Source organism: Hypanus sabinus, chromosome 14, assembly GCF_030144855.1.
Source record: "Hypanus sabinus isolate sHypSab1 chromosome 14, sHypSab1.hap1, whole genome shotgun sequence".
Lineage (NCBI taxonomy): Eukaryota > Metazoa > Chordata > Chondrichthyes > Myliobatiformes > Dasyatidae > Hypanus > Hypanus sabinus.
Window position 1 is genome coordinate 44,152,591 of NC_082719.1, and position 14,116 is coordinate 44,166,706.

Sequence of the window (14,116 nt, forward strand, 5' to 3'; positions counted from 1 at the left end):
TGGAAAGGAAGGAGGCAGATGCCAGAATAAGAAGGGAGGGGGTTAGGAAGACAAGGTAGAAGGTGAAGCTGGTTGGGGAGGGGATGAAGTAAGAAGCTTGGAGGTGGTGGGTGCAAAAGGTAAAGGTCTGGAGAAGGAGGAACCTAATAGGAGGATAGAGTGGACCATGGGAGAAAGGGAAGAAGGAGGAGCACAAGGGGGAGGAGAAGATAGGTGAGGAAAATAGGTAAGAGACCACAGTGAGGAATAGAAGAAGAGGGAGGGGAAAATTACCAGAAGTTAGAGAAATTTACCTTCTTGTCATCAGATCAGAGGCTATTCAGACAGAATGTGAGGTGATGCTCCTCCAACTTGAGAATGGTCTCATTGAGGCAGAAGAGGAGGTCATGGACCATCATGTCATCTATCAAGACACCTTGTTCAGATCTCTATTCCACTGTGAACATTTCCTGTAAATGGCTTCACATCTCCTTAGGCATAATTGCAACATTATTTATTGAAGCTGAAACACTCCCCAGTAGCTGGAAGAGTGTTGTCTGTCATATATGTATGTCCCCTTAAAAGATTGTTTCAATATTGTGGCTCTGACTGCTGGTAGTTGATCAGAGTAGTGGGTGGTAACACAGACAACATAGGCAATTCCTAGACTTGCTTATTTGGGAGTCTTTTGCTCCACCACTTTACCTTCAGATGGGGGTATAAATGTGATTTACACAGCTAACAATGAAATAGTGAAAAAAGGCTTTCTAAAAAAAATTATGAAATAATGCCTTGTATATCTCCCTATATTTTTCTTATTTTTAAATAAGCTTCCAACAGACTTGTGTGCTAATTTCAGCAATTTTTTTTCTAATCGCTGGTCTTTAATTTGAAGTTTCTCTACAGAGGCTCCTACTGGTTAAAAGTTCTGAATTTTTATGTTAAAATTTTTTATCTTACCACCTTTTCTAGTTGCACCATCCCTTTAATAATATATAATCAGATCTCTTCATTTGGAGCTAATAGTTTTGTGTTAAGCATTTTATTACCTCATCCATCTGATTCTGAACTAGTGAGGTATTCTCTTGTGTGACAGTAACAGAGCTGAATCTGATCCTGCCCGCCTCCAAGATCTTCATCAATCACATGAACTCCAATGGGATTGAGCAGCTGGTTTCTGTCCTGCAGTGCCAACTTTGCCATCATCCAGGCATCCCACTTTTGTCCTGGCTGAGATAAATAAAATGACTAGGCAGATTAGATATTATTGCTCTTACCCTTTCAAAGTTCAAAGTAAATTTTGTTATCAAAGTACATATATGTTGCTATATACAACCCTGAGATTTAACTACTTATGAGCATATTCAGCAAATCTGTAGAATAGTAACTACAACAGGATCAGTGAAAGATCAACAAGATTGCAGAAGACAACAAACTCTGCAAATGCAAATATAAATAAATAGCAATAATTAACAAGAACATGAGATAAAGAGTCCTTAAAGTGAGATCATTGGTTGTAGGAACATTACAGTGATGGAGTAAGTGAGTGTAGTTATCCGCTTCTGTTCAGGAGCCTGATGGTTGAGGAGTAGTAACTGTCCTTGAACCTGGTGGTGTGTGAGCTGAGGCTTTTGAACCTTCCACCTGATGGCAGCATCGAGAAGAGAGCATGGCCTGGGTGGTGAGGATCTCTGACGATGGATGCTGCTTTTCTATGACAGTGTTTCATGTAGATGTGCTCAATAGTTGGGTGGGCTTTACCTGTGATGTACCAGGCTGAATCCACTAACTTTTGTAGGATTTTCTGTTCAAAGACATTTGTGTTTCCATACCAGGCCATGATGCAGCCGGTTAATATACTCTCCACTACACATATACAGAAGTTTGTCAGTGTTTTAGATGTCACGCTGAATCTCCACAGACTCCTAAGGAAGTAGAGGTGCTCCCAAGCTTTCTTCACAATTGCACTTGCACGTTGGGTCCAGGACAGGTCTTCTGAAATAGTAACACCCAGGAATTTGAAACTGTTCACCTTCTCCACCTCTGATCCTCCGATGAGGACTGGCTCATGGACCTCTGGTATCCCTTAAGTCTACAATCAGTTGCTTCATTTTGCTAACATTGAGAGAGAGGTGGTTTTTGTTATACCACTCAGCCAAATTTTCATTCTTTCTCCTATATGCTGAATGACCACCACCTTTGATTTGCCCAGTGACTGTGGTGTTATCAGCAAACTTGAATATGGCATTGGAGCTGTGCTTAGCCACACAGTTATATGTGTAAAAAGAATAGAGCAGAGGACTAGGCATACAGCCCTGTAGTGCACCTGTGTTGATGGATATCTTGGAGGAGATGTTGCCAATCCAATCTGGGGTCTACAAATGAGAAATCCTTTGAACCTTCAGCAGAGCTTAATTTTATGCCTAGTTTACATTAAATCTCTCAATGATGATATTGAAAAGTGGGTGAATGGTGTTAATTTGGAGCCATATACAGAGTTTAGGTCTTTTGAGGTATAATATGAATCCATTTAACATATTTAGCTACCTGAGTTAGATATTTATCTACCTCAGTCCTTGGGGATTTGTTATTAATTATACTTCTAATATTTTATTTGGGATGCATTTCAAAGCATTGAAGGAGTACACTTGACATTGATAAATAAAAGTTCCAAGTTAACAATTTTGTCCATCATTTTCCCCTTTTAGTTAATGGGCGATACCTGCACAAGAGGCTGCAGGTTCTGTTCTGTGAAAACCAGTCGAAAGCCTCCACCTTTAGATCCGGATGAGCCTATCAACACAGCAAATGCAATAGCAGAGTGGGGTCTTGATTATGTTGTGCTGACTTCTGTTGACAGAGATGGTAAGTTGCCTTGAAAATGATCGATAATTATTCACTTGTTTATTCATTATGAGGAATTTGGAATAAATATTGTTTTGACGTCACATGTTGTTACTGATTCTAGATTGTGGACAAAAAAGTCTCAGCTGAGGCCCCAAATAAAATTTATGCATTTGTAGCTTTGAAAGATGGCCTACTCCTCCTATTTCTTACGTTCTTATGTCCCAACTCAGATTTATCATTACTAACATATCTCGTGGGTTTTCTTTTTGTGGCAGCAGTACAGTGCAATACATAAACTTATTACAGTACATTCGGCCCTCCTTATCCATGGGGGATTGGTTCCGGGACCCCCCCCCCCCCCCCGCAGATACCAAAAAACATGGATGCTCAAGTCCCTTATTTAACATGTCCCAGTGCGGTGGTCTTTAGGACCCAGCGGAACCCTGGACTTTATTAAACATGACTCAGTGCGGTGGACATTAGGACCTGGTGGCGCAGCTCTGAATCCGCAGTGTTTCTGTTCTCAAAAATGATCATGATTGAAAATAAGATGGAAGTAATAACGCGATCAGAAAGAGGTGAAATGCCATTGGTCATTGGAAAAGCATTAGGCTACATTCGGTCAATGATCGGAACAATTTTAATGGAGCACGTGAAAGGCCCTGCCCCAATGAAAGCTACAATTATTACTAAGCAACGCAGTGGTTTAAGTATTGAAATACGCAAGTTTCTTAAGTGTTTTATATGCATAGAAAGGTAGAATATGTACTGTATACTAAGAAAAATGTTTGACTAACTGACACCAAATAATACCGGATGTACCTGTTCCGACTTCAAATCTGACTTAAAGACGGACTCAGGAATGGAACTCGTTCATAACCCAGGGACTGCCTGTACTTTCAAGTCATTTCTAAATTACTTATAATACCTAATACAATGTAAATACTATGTAAATAGTTGTTATTCTGTATTGTTTAGGGAATAATGACAAGAAACAATAGTCTGTACATGCTCAAACAACGAGTTCTGGAGAGAGAACTTCTGGGTTTTCCCAATCCACGGTTGGTTGAATCCGCACATGCGGAATCTGCGGATAAGGAGGGCCGACTGTACTGTGTAAAATCTTAGGCACCTTAGCTATATATACATAAGACTTTTGTACAACACTTTTTGTTACTGCACTAAGTCAGGTTATGATGTCAGAGCCACCACTGCTGAGTATCCTGTTTTTCCACAGATCTTCCAGATGGTGGAGCGAAACATTTTGCAGCTACAGTATCACAGTTAAAAGAAAGGTGAAGCAATTTCATTCACTTGTAAGTTATATTACCGTGCAAGTTAACTTCACTTACCTAGAACAGGTGGTTTTAGGGATAAGTTTAGTCAAATTGGATCAGTTTTTGCAAACGTTTCATCAGCAAGTTGAAAATCTCTTGATGTTTTGTTTAACCCTATACTTTTGTGGTCACGTTTCATTTGCAAGTCTGGCGAATTTGCTCACATTCAATAATTATCTTATAGTGCTCCTTTTATTAACAGAGGTAAAGTAGTTTTTTAAAAATTATTTTATTTTTAAGTACTATGGTAATTATTGTTTCTAAATAGGTTTTCCATTGCAGATGTTCATTCTTGTAATTTGTCAGTCATCTGTACAGTGGTAATATTACAAATATTTCTGTAGACATCCCAAAATTATAGTGGAATGCCTGACCCCTGACTTCAGAGGTGACCTAAAAGCTGTGGAAGCAGTTGCAGATTCAGGACTTGATGTCTACGCACACAATGTGGAGACTGTCAGGGAATTGCAGAGGTATGGATGTTGTGTACTATTTAGTCAAACTGTTTACTGCTACTACCACCTCAGTACAGCCCTCCATCCCCAATGCATTTACTTCCAATGCATATAATTTTTCTGAAAAACAAGTATATGGAACCACAGCTCTAATCATCTAATCCACAAATATGGTGTTTACATTTATTGATTTGCAATTAACAGGTTAGGGGAAGTGAGAAATATAATTGTGATCATGTGGAAAATGTGATGATGTGAATAGTATTTTATTCAATTTTTATAATCAAACTAAGAAGAATTTTATTTAAAGGACATTGGTCCAGAAAGATAGCATGTAATTTAAAACAACACACACAAAATGCTGTAGGAACTCAGCACCAGCTAATTTAAAATTCATCGTCTCTTTATAAAAAAAAATTGTTTATAATATTTCTATTGTTAATTTCTTTGTCTTATTGGTTTCATAAGATATTTTACATAATTTGTGGAATAAAAAGGGAACTTGGGGAAATACACATGGAAGCAGGAATATTAAATGCCTGAAATAGTTTCACCAAAGTAATTATTTGCTTTTAATATATTAACTAAAGTTGGAAATTTAACCAGTGCCATCTGTGGTGATGGCAATAATCATAAATAACACACGGGAATCAGTGAAAACACAGCAAACAACAGTACTGATGTCACAAGAACTTGAAGCATTAAGTAAAGCATTATAGAAAAGATGGTGAAGCCAAAGTTGAGTCTACTCTGATCATCATTGTTGGTCTCATCAAAATGTTACAACCCACAGACATATACTGGTCCCTCATATTCAAGGGAATGCAGACGTGCAAATCTTCGTTTGTATCCTGTTAACCAATGAAACTAGAAATTTTTAAATGACGTCGTTCAGTGAGTAGATGCAGCTTTTGAGAAGACTTCCAGAGTAAACTCCAAGGAAAAAATCCACTCATGGGGAAGGGTCTGGGAGTAAACCCTGAGGAATAATTCAGAGCTGGAGTCCCTAAGGCATTGCTACATTGAGATCAATGCTGACTGGCAGGAGTTGTTGCCAAACTGTATCAGTCTTTGTTGTTCCTTTAGACTCATCGGCTGAGTGGGTAGGGGGAGCTTTCTACATGGGCGACTACTTGCGTACTGGCATGTGTATTGACCGCAACAACTAGGATGCAACTGACACAGGGACATAAGAAGCAGCTATAATAGATGGAAGTACAATGTTGTATAACATTTTGGAGGATAGCCTTTGAGCTGTGAAAGATGAAGGACATTTTGTTGGTTTTCTACATAAGTCCACGCAAGTACAGCAAGGCTAATGGACTGTTGATTTTTAACACAGTGAGACTGGAATACAAATGTGAGGAAAAAACAATTTTGAAAGCCTTATTCTACATCCAGAGGTGTATTGGATTCATTTTCCATAATTCCCTTCCAAAAATCTGTCTCTATTTACTAAGCACCTGAATTTTCATGGTCCTCTTGATTAGAGAATCCTAAGGATTCATACCCTCCACCTGAAGAAATTTTTCACATCTGTCCTGATTGGCCAACTCCTTTCTTTGAGACAGCGACCCCTTGTACAGATAATCACAACCAAATAATTATGGATGTCTCTGAGAGAATAGAGGTGAAAGAGGCAAGCCATTGTTCTGTTTATCTCCTTAGGCATGTTCGGGATCCTCGGGCAAATTTTGATCAATCGCTGAATGTATTGAAACATGCCAAGAAAGTGAAATCTGGTCTTCTGTCAAAAACGTCCATTATGTTGGGACTTGGTGAGACAGATGAACAGGTGTATGCTACAATGAAAGGTGAGGACATAATACAAAGCCATTCAAAGTAAGCGTGAGCTGTTCTATTTTAGTACGTATCAGTTACTTTAATTCGTTACTATCCAGACAGTTTCAAGAATAGTATACTGTAATTAGTCTCATCATGAAAGATTTTTTAGCAATCAGATTATTTTGTTTAAGATCACAATCATTCCTTTCATAAAAACAGGAAATGCTGGTTAGACAGCATTTCTGGAAAGAAAAGTAGAATTGTTGCCTCAAATTGACAGCCCTTTGTCAGATCCTGCTGAGTGTTTCCAGCATTTTTGGTTTTTGGTCAGATTTTTAGCATCTGCAGACTTTGAATTTCATGAATTATTTCTTTCAGGTTTTTAACTTAAACAATTCATGCTAATTAGAAATTGTACAAACCATCCCATATGTTAATTTATTTGCATGTTATTTTTGGAAGACGGTGCTGGTGTACATCGGCAACTGTCAGCGGGCTGCAGGAATTGGTACCAGTTCTCCCTTTGAGCTACTTTCTCTACAGTCTGCTGCATGAAGCTTTCCTGTTGACAACGGACTATAAAATAACATCAATGATTTGCAGATCTCACCTTTGATGGTTAAATTCGGAGCAGTTAAGCGTGGCGCCTTTGAGGGTCAAGGCCAAGGCCGAAAATGTAGCAGTAGAAGCGGGATTCAAACCAGGCTGAAGCGTAGGGAATGAGGCCTCCACTGCTTACCATCTTGTTAGCGTATGTACAGTCACTTGAAAATAAGATTGACGATCTCACAGCAAGGTTGCTGCATCAGAGGCTGATCTCAATTGTTTGTTGCATTGAGACTGAGTTAACAGCGAACACACTGGACACAGCGTTCCGGCCTGAAGGTTTAATGATTTTCAGGCAACACACGCAAGGAACTCAGCAAGCCAAGCAGCATCTATGGAAAAGAGTTCAGTCGACGTTTCGGCCCAAGACCCTTCATCGGTGTGTGGTGGAAAGTGTGCTGACTGGCTGCATTACAGCCTGGTATGGGGACACCAATGCCTTTGACAGAAAATCCTACAGAAGGGAGTGAATTTGGTCTAGTACATCACAGGTAAAAGCCTTCCAACCATTGAGCACATCTCCGTGAAACGTTGCTGTAGAAATGCAGCATCCATCATCAAAGATCCTCAGCACCCAGGCGATATCTTTTCTCTCTGCTGCCATCAGGTAGAATCGCACCACTAGGTTTAAGAACCATTATTACCCCTCAACCTTCAGGCTCTTGAACAAAAGGCGATAGCTACACTCATTTATGGACTCTGGTATATTATTTCATGCTTGCTGTTTATTGGTATTTATTTATATCTGCATTTGCAAAGTTTGTTTATAGTTTCTGATGTTTACAGTTACTATTCTATAGATTTGCTAAGTATGCCCGCAGAAAAGGAATCTCAGGTTTGTATGTGGTGACATTTATGTACTCTGATAATAAATTGTACTTTGAACTTTAATGCCAAATTTTTAAAGCATCCTTTCATTTCAGTTAATTGTTTTTCATGTTTTTTTTGAGTCCCTAATTACTGAATGTACTGTGTGTTACTAAAACAATCCTACTTGTCAGTTTTCCACTGATACTAAAATTATCGGAATGTTTGGCTGACATCCATTATTGGTTTTCTGAATTTTTTTCCAAATTAACACTGTGAGGACAAAAGTTATTGTCATTGTTTGCATACCAAGCTCTCTTCCCAGCCCAGATCCTTGCATTTGCCTCATTCCACCACCATAATGTTGGTCCAACTCTGTTCCTTCCTCATGCGTGCATTTGTTAACTCCTAGGTGTCACTATTTCCAATCAAGGAGTATGAGATTGTCCTATGAAAGTGGCACTTAGGTACATCAGGCATGATACCATTGTTGAATTTTACTGAACGGTGGATCTATAAAGTGCTTAGGACATCTTGCTTTGTAAAAGTATTACTTCAGGTTGTTATTGTTGAATTAAGGTGGTGTCAGTGTACTCATTTCAAAAACATTTACCACATGAGGAAGAGCTCTGTCTCATTTGCAAAACATCTCTGCCTCTGTTCATTTGTGAGATGCAAATTTGCAGGCAAAATCAAGACTTTGTTGATCTTGGTGAAGCACTGCTTTGATCTGCGGTACCTTTGGTGAAGATAACCTCAACATGATGTTAGAGGGGGCATTCCTGTACTTTGAGTAAACAATGTTAGAGTTAACAGCACTATTTGCAGGTCAGTATGGTAGGTAATGTGGAGCGGAATTTGGAGGTTTTTATCCTCCATGGTGGTAGAGATTGTGGCTTTTAGAGAAGCGTTCACATCCTTAAGAAGTTACTACATTGTACCTTTAGGATGTATTGCAGCCCGATGAATCCTGCTCGATATCATCTAGAACTTTGAGTGCTCTTGGAATTGAATTCATGCTGGCAAATAGAGAGTATTCTACCATTGGTCTTTTAAAAATATGATAATTCAAAACATGAGCATAAAAGGATAATAGTTGTTTTCAACTCTGAACCAGAAGTGCATTGTGTGAGCAATGAAAACTACAACATTTTTGGCCTCTGATACTGAATCCATGGATTATTTGTGTTCCTCACAGAATTACGAGAGGCTGGTGTGGATTGTCTGACATTGGGACAGTACATGCAGCCAACAAGACGGCATCTAAAGGTATATATACTTGTACTGCACGTTGAAAAAATTAAATAGTTGGAAGCTTATGTCAATTTTGGAAAATAATTTTCTGTGAATTTAAGACCATTTTGGTGAGCTGGTATAGGCGTTCTGCTGTTGTTCCTAATTAACCTGGAGTGCACATACTGAAGAATGTGATTTATGTCAATACTTTGAATTAACAGCAATCTTTTTTTGCTGTTAATGTCAAGAGCTCCCATGTTTCCCAGCTAAATGTAGAGTTAAACCTACTTTAGTTCAGCCTGAGCAATAACCTCCAGTGTCAGAATACAATTCTCTTCTCCCCCACCCTCCCCTTATTTCTTACCTCTTTTGATTGGAGTTCCTGGCAAACTTGGCACAGTTTTTGAAATGTACCTAATAGGTGTTAGTTGAAACAACACACCAATTTCATATCAAGACAGTCAGCAACTAGTCAAAATTTCATTTTATGAGTTTAGATTGGATTTGAACAGCAGCTGACAGGAATAAAAAGGCACAATTTTTATATTCTATTTATTTTGTGAACCAAAGTATTTCTGAAGAAATCTTAAAATCTTGAGTGCAATAAGGCACATTCTTTTAATACCTTGTAGCGGTGTGCTACAAACAGCGCTAAAATTACGACACGGAGTCGGTAACTGCAGTCGAAGGAAAAACTTTATTCGAAAACTTCAGCCTCACTTTTAAGCCTCTGTCAACCGGCCCCCCATGGCGAAGAGGCTCCAAAGCTCTGTGCTCGCAAACCCCCGTAGGCTATCTAATTGTGAGTCGGTTCGCATACGCTAGGAAAAGAGCCGCCACATAACCCCCCCCCAGAACCGGCGATACACCCCCCAATGTCCACAGCCTGGGCCAGAACCTGCTTGGGAGGTCGGCCTCTGCGCCGAGGCGCCGGAAACTCGGCCGGTTGCGCCAGGTCCACATGGGCCGGCTTGAGGCGGTCCACCGTGAAAACCTCCTCCTTCCCCCCAACGTCCAGCACGAACGTGGACCCGTTGTTCCGGAGCACCGTAAACGGCCCCTCGTATGGCCGCTGCAGCGGTGGCCGATGCCCGCCCCTTCGTACAAACACAAACTTACAGTTCCGTAGGTCTTTGGGTACGCAGGTCGGGTGCCGCCCACGCTGTGAAGTGGGTATGGGGGCCAGGTTACCGAGCTTCTCGCGAAGTCTGCCCAGGACTGCAGCGGGTTCTTCCTCTTGCCCCCTCGGGGCTGGTAGGAACTCCCCGGGGACGGCCAGGGGCGCGCCGTATACCAACTCGGCCGACGAGGCGTGCAGGTCGTCCTTGGGCGCTGTGCGGATGCCGAGAAGGACCCAGGGAAGCTCGTCCGCCCAGTTGGCCCCTCGCAGGCGGGCCATGAGGGCCGACTTCAGGTGACGGTGGAAACGCTCCACTAGCCCGTTCGACTGTGGGTGGTAGGCAGTGGTGTGGTGCAGCTGAGTCCCCAAAAGGCTGGCCATAGCTGACCACAGGCTGGAGGTGAACTGGGCGCCTCTGTCGGAGGTAATGTGGGCTGGTACACCAAAGCGGGATATCCAGGTGGCGATCAGGGCTCGGGCGCAAGATTCGGAGGTGGTGTCGGTGAGCGGGACCGCCTCTGGCCATCTTGTGAAGCGGTCCACGATAGTCAGGAGGTAACGCGCTCCGCGCGACACTGGCAGGGGGCCCACGATATCCACATGAATGTGGTCGAAACGCCGGTGGGCGGGATGGAACTGCTGCGGTGGGGCTTTGGTGTGCCGCTGAACCTTGGCCGTCTGGCAGTGCATGCACGTCCTGGCCCATTCACTGACCTGTTTGCGGAGTCCGTGCCAAACGAACCTGCTGGAAACCATCCGGACAGTTGTCCGGATGGAGGGATGCGCCAAGTTATGGATGGAGTCGAAAACACGTCGCCGCCAGGCTGCGGGGACGACCGGACGGGGCTGGTTGGTGGCGACGTCACAGAGTAGGGTCCTCTCACCTGGGCCCACGGGGAAGTCCTGGAGCTGCAAACCAGAGACTGCAGTCCTGTAACTCGGGATCTCCTCATCTACCTGCTGTGCCTCTGCCAGTGCCTCAAAGTCTACCCCTTGGGAAAGGGCATGAACGGTAGGGCGAGAGAGCGCATCCGCCACGACATTGTCCTTACCCGAGACGTGCCGGACATCCGTTGTGTATTCAGAGATGTAGGACAGGTGGCGTTGCTGGCGGGATGACCAGGGGTCGGATGCTTTCGTAAACGCAAAGGTAAGCGGTTTGTGGTCCGTGAACGCGGTGAAGGGCCGACCTTCTAGGAAGTACCTGAAATGCCGGATTGCCAGGTAGAGCGCCAACAGTTCCCGGTCAAAAGCACTGTACTTGAGCTCGGGTGGCCGCAGGTGTTTGCTGAAAAACGCCAGGGGTTGCCAGCGACCTGCGATGAGCTGCTCCAGCACCCCACCGACTGCCGTGTTTGATGCGTCCACTGTGAGGGCGGTAGGGGTGTCCATTCTGGGATGTACTAGCATTGCGGCGTCAGCCAAAGCTTCCTTCGTTTGAACGAAAGCGGCGGCGGACTCCTCGTCCCAGGTAATGTCCCTGCTCGGACCCGACATCAGGGCGAACAGGGGGCGCATGATCCGGGCAGCTGAAGGGAGGAAGCGGCGGTAGAAATTGACCATACCTACGAATTCCTGAAGGCCTTTGACCGTGGTGGGTCGGGGGAAGTGGCGGACCGCATCTACCTTAGCGGGCAGAGGGGTTGCCCCGTCTTTAGTAATCCTGTGGCCCAGGAAGTCAATGGTATCAAGTCCGAACTGGCATTTGGCAGGGTTAATTGTAAGACCGTACTCACTCAGTCGGGCGCAGAGTTGACGGAGGTGGGACAGATGCTCCTGACGACTGCCGCTGGCTATGAGGATGTCATCCAAATAGATGAACGCGAAGTCCAGGTCCCGTCCCACCGCGTCCATTAACCGCTGGAACGTCTGTGCGGCATTCTTCAGGCCGAACGGCATGCGGAGGAACTCGAAGAGGCCAAACGGGGTGATGAGAGCCGTCTTGGGGACGTCGTCAGGATGCATCGGGATTTGATGGTACCCTCGGACAAGGTCGACCTTGGAGAAGATCCGGGCGCCGTGCAGGTTTGCCGCAAAGTCCTGAATGTGCGGCACAGGGTAGCGGTCCGGTGTGGTAGCCTCGTTCAGCCTGCGGTAGTCGCCGCACGGTCTCCAGCCCCCCGTCGCTTTGGGCACCATGTGCAGGGGGGAAGCCCAGGGGCTGTCGGACCGCCGGATGATCCCCAATTCCTCCATTCTCTGGAACTCCTCCTTCGCCAGTCGGAGCTTGTCCGGGGGAAGCCGCCGAGCACGGGCATGGAGGGGTGGTCCCTGTGTCGGGATGTGGTGCTGTACGCCGTGCCTGGGCATGGCTGCTGTGAACTGCGGTGCCAGAACCGATGGGAACTCCGCCAGGACCCTGGTGAAGACGTTGTCGGACAGCGTGATGGAGCCGAGGTGAGGGGCTGGCAACTGGGCCGCGCCCAGGGAGAACGTCTGAAAGGTCTCGGCGTGTACCAGTCTCTTCCTGGGCAGGTCAACCAGCAGGCTGTGAGCTCGCAAAAAATCCGCACCCAGAAGCGGTTGGGCTACGGCGGCCAGTGTGAAGTCCCACGTGAACTGGCTGGGGCCGAACTGTAGCTGCACCTGACGGGTGCCATAGGTCCTTACTGTGCTGCCATTCACGGCCCTCAGGGGGGGACCCGGTGCCCTGCTGCGAGTGTCGTAACTTGTCGGAGGTAAAACGCTGACCTCAGCCCCAGTATCGACCAAAAAGCGGCGTCCCGACCTGCTATCCCACACATACAGGAGGCTATCCCGATGGCCAGCCGCCGTAGCCATCAGCGGCGGCTGGCCCTGGCGTTTCCCGGGAACTGGCAGGGCGGGCGGCAACGGCGGGCTTCTGCGCCCCACCGCTGGTGGTAGAAGCACCAGTGGTCATTGGGCCGGGGGTTAGTGGGCTCTGCGGCCGGGCCTGGACTGGTTTGCTGCCGGGAGCGTGGCTGGGTGATCTGTGCGATGGACGCCCCGCTCACCTTCTTGGCGTTCCACAGCAAGTCCGCCCGGGCTGCCACCTTCCGGGGGTCACCGAAATCCGCGTCGGACAGCAGCAGGCGTATGTCCTCGGGCAGCTGCTCCAGGAATGCCTGCTCAAACATGAGGCCTGTGTGTCCCTCGGCCAGAGACAACATTTCGTTCATTAAAGCCGATGGAGGGCTGTCGCCCAAGCCATCCAGGTGCAGTAAACGGGCAGCCCGCTCGCGCCGTGAGAGTCCGAAAGTCCTGAGGAGCAGGGCTTTGAATTCCGTGTACTTGCCGTCTGCCGGGGGCGACTGTACGAACTCCGCGACCTGGGCAGCTGTGTCCTGGTCGAGGGAGCCCACCACGTAGTAGTAGCGGGTGTCTTCTGAGGTGATCCGGCGAACGTGGAATTGGGCTTCGGCTTGCTGGAACCATAGGTCCGGGCGCTGTGTCCAGAAACCCGGCAGTTTCAACGAAACCGCATGAACAGAGGCGGCGTCGGTCATTTCTGGTCCAAAAATCGTTTGGACCGTCGGGGTCACCAATTGTAGCGGTGTGCTACAAACAGCGCTAAAATTACGACACGGAGTCGGTAACTGCAGTCGAAGGAAAAACTTTATTCGAAAACTTCAGCCTCACTTTTAAGCCTCTGTCAACCGGCCCCCCATGGCGAAGAGGCTCCAAAGCTCTGTGCTCGCAAACCCCCGTAGGCTATCTAATTGTGAGTCGGTTCGCATACGCTAGGAAAAGAGCCGCCACAACCTGATAAATATTTTTACATTCTCGCTGGTCTACATTTCCATAACTTTGAAACTCATCTTAAGTTGTTCTGGAATGAATTGCTGAAAAACCATTAGTCAATAATGGACAAATTTCAACCTAAATGTTTCATGTTTTTAATTTTCTAAATATAGCATTGCGCCATATCTCCAATTTTGTTAATGTAATAAAAAAAAGCTTAAAAAGGGATTTCTGCTTTTATT

At 45.3% G+C, this 14,116-nt stretch overlaps 1 protein-coding gene across 2 annotated transcripts in view; it reads left to right on the top strand.

Annotated features, from left to right (window-relative positions):
• lias (lipoic acid synthetase) overlaps positions 1-14,116 on the top strand; it is a 32,599-nt gene that overhangs the window by 11,617 nt on the left and 6,866 nt on the right. For both annotated transcript variants that reach the window (XM_059989054.1, XM_059989053.1), the window contains exons 5-9: positions 2,688-2,844; positions 4,064-4,121; positions 4,508-4,636; positions 6,287-6,432; positions 9,015-9,085. In XM_059989054.1, the coding sequence (XP_059845037.1) occupies positions 2,688-2,844; positions 4,064-4,121; positions 4,508-4,636; positions 6,287-6,432; positions 9,015-9,085 (561 nt within the window). The remainder of the gene's footprint in view (positions 1-2,687; positions 2,845-4,063; positions 4,122-4,507; positions 4,637-6,286; positions 6,433-9,014; positions 9,086-14,116) is intronic.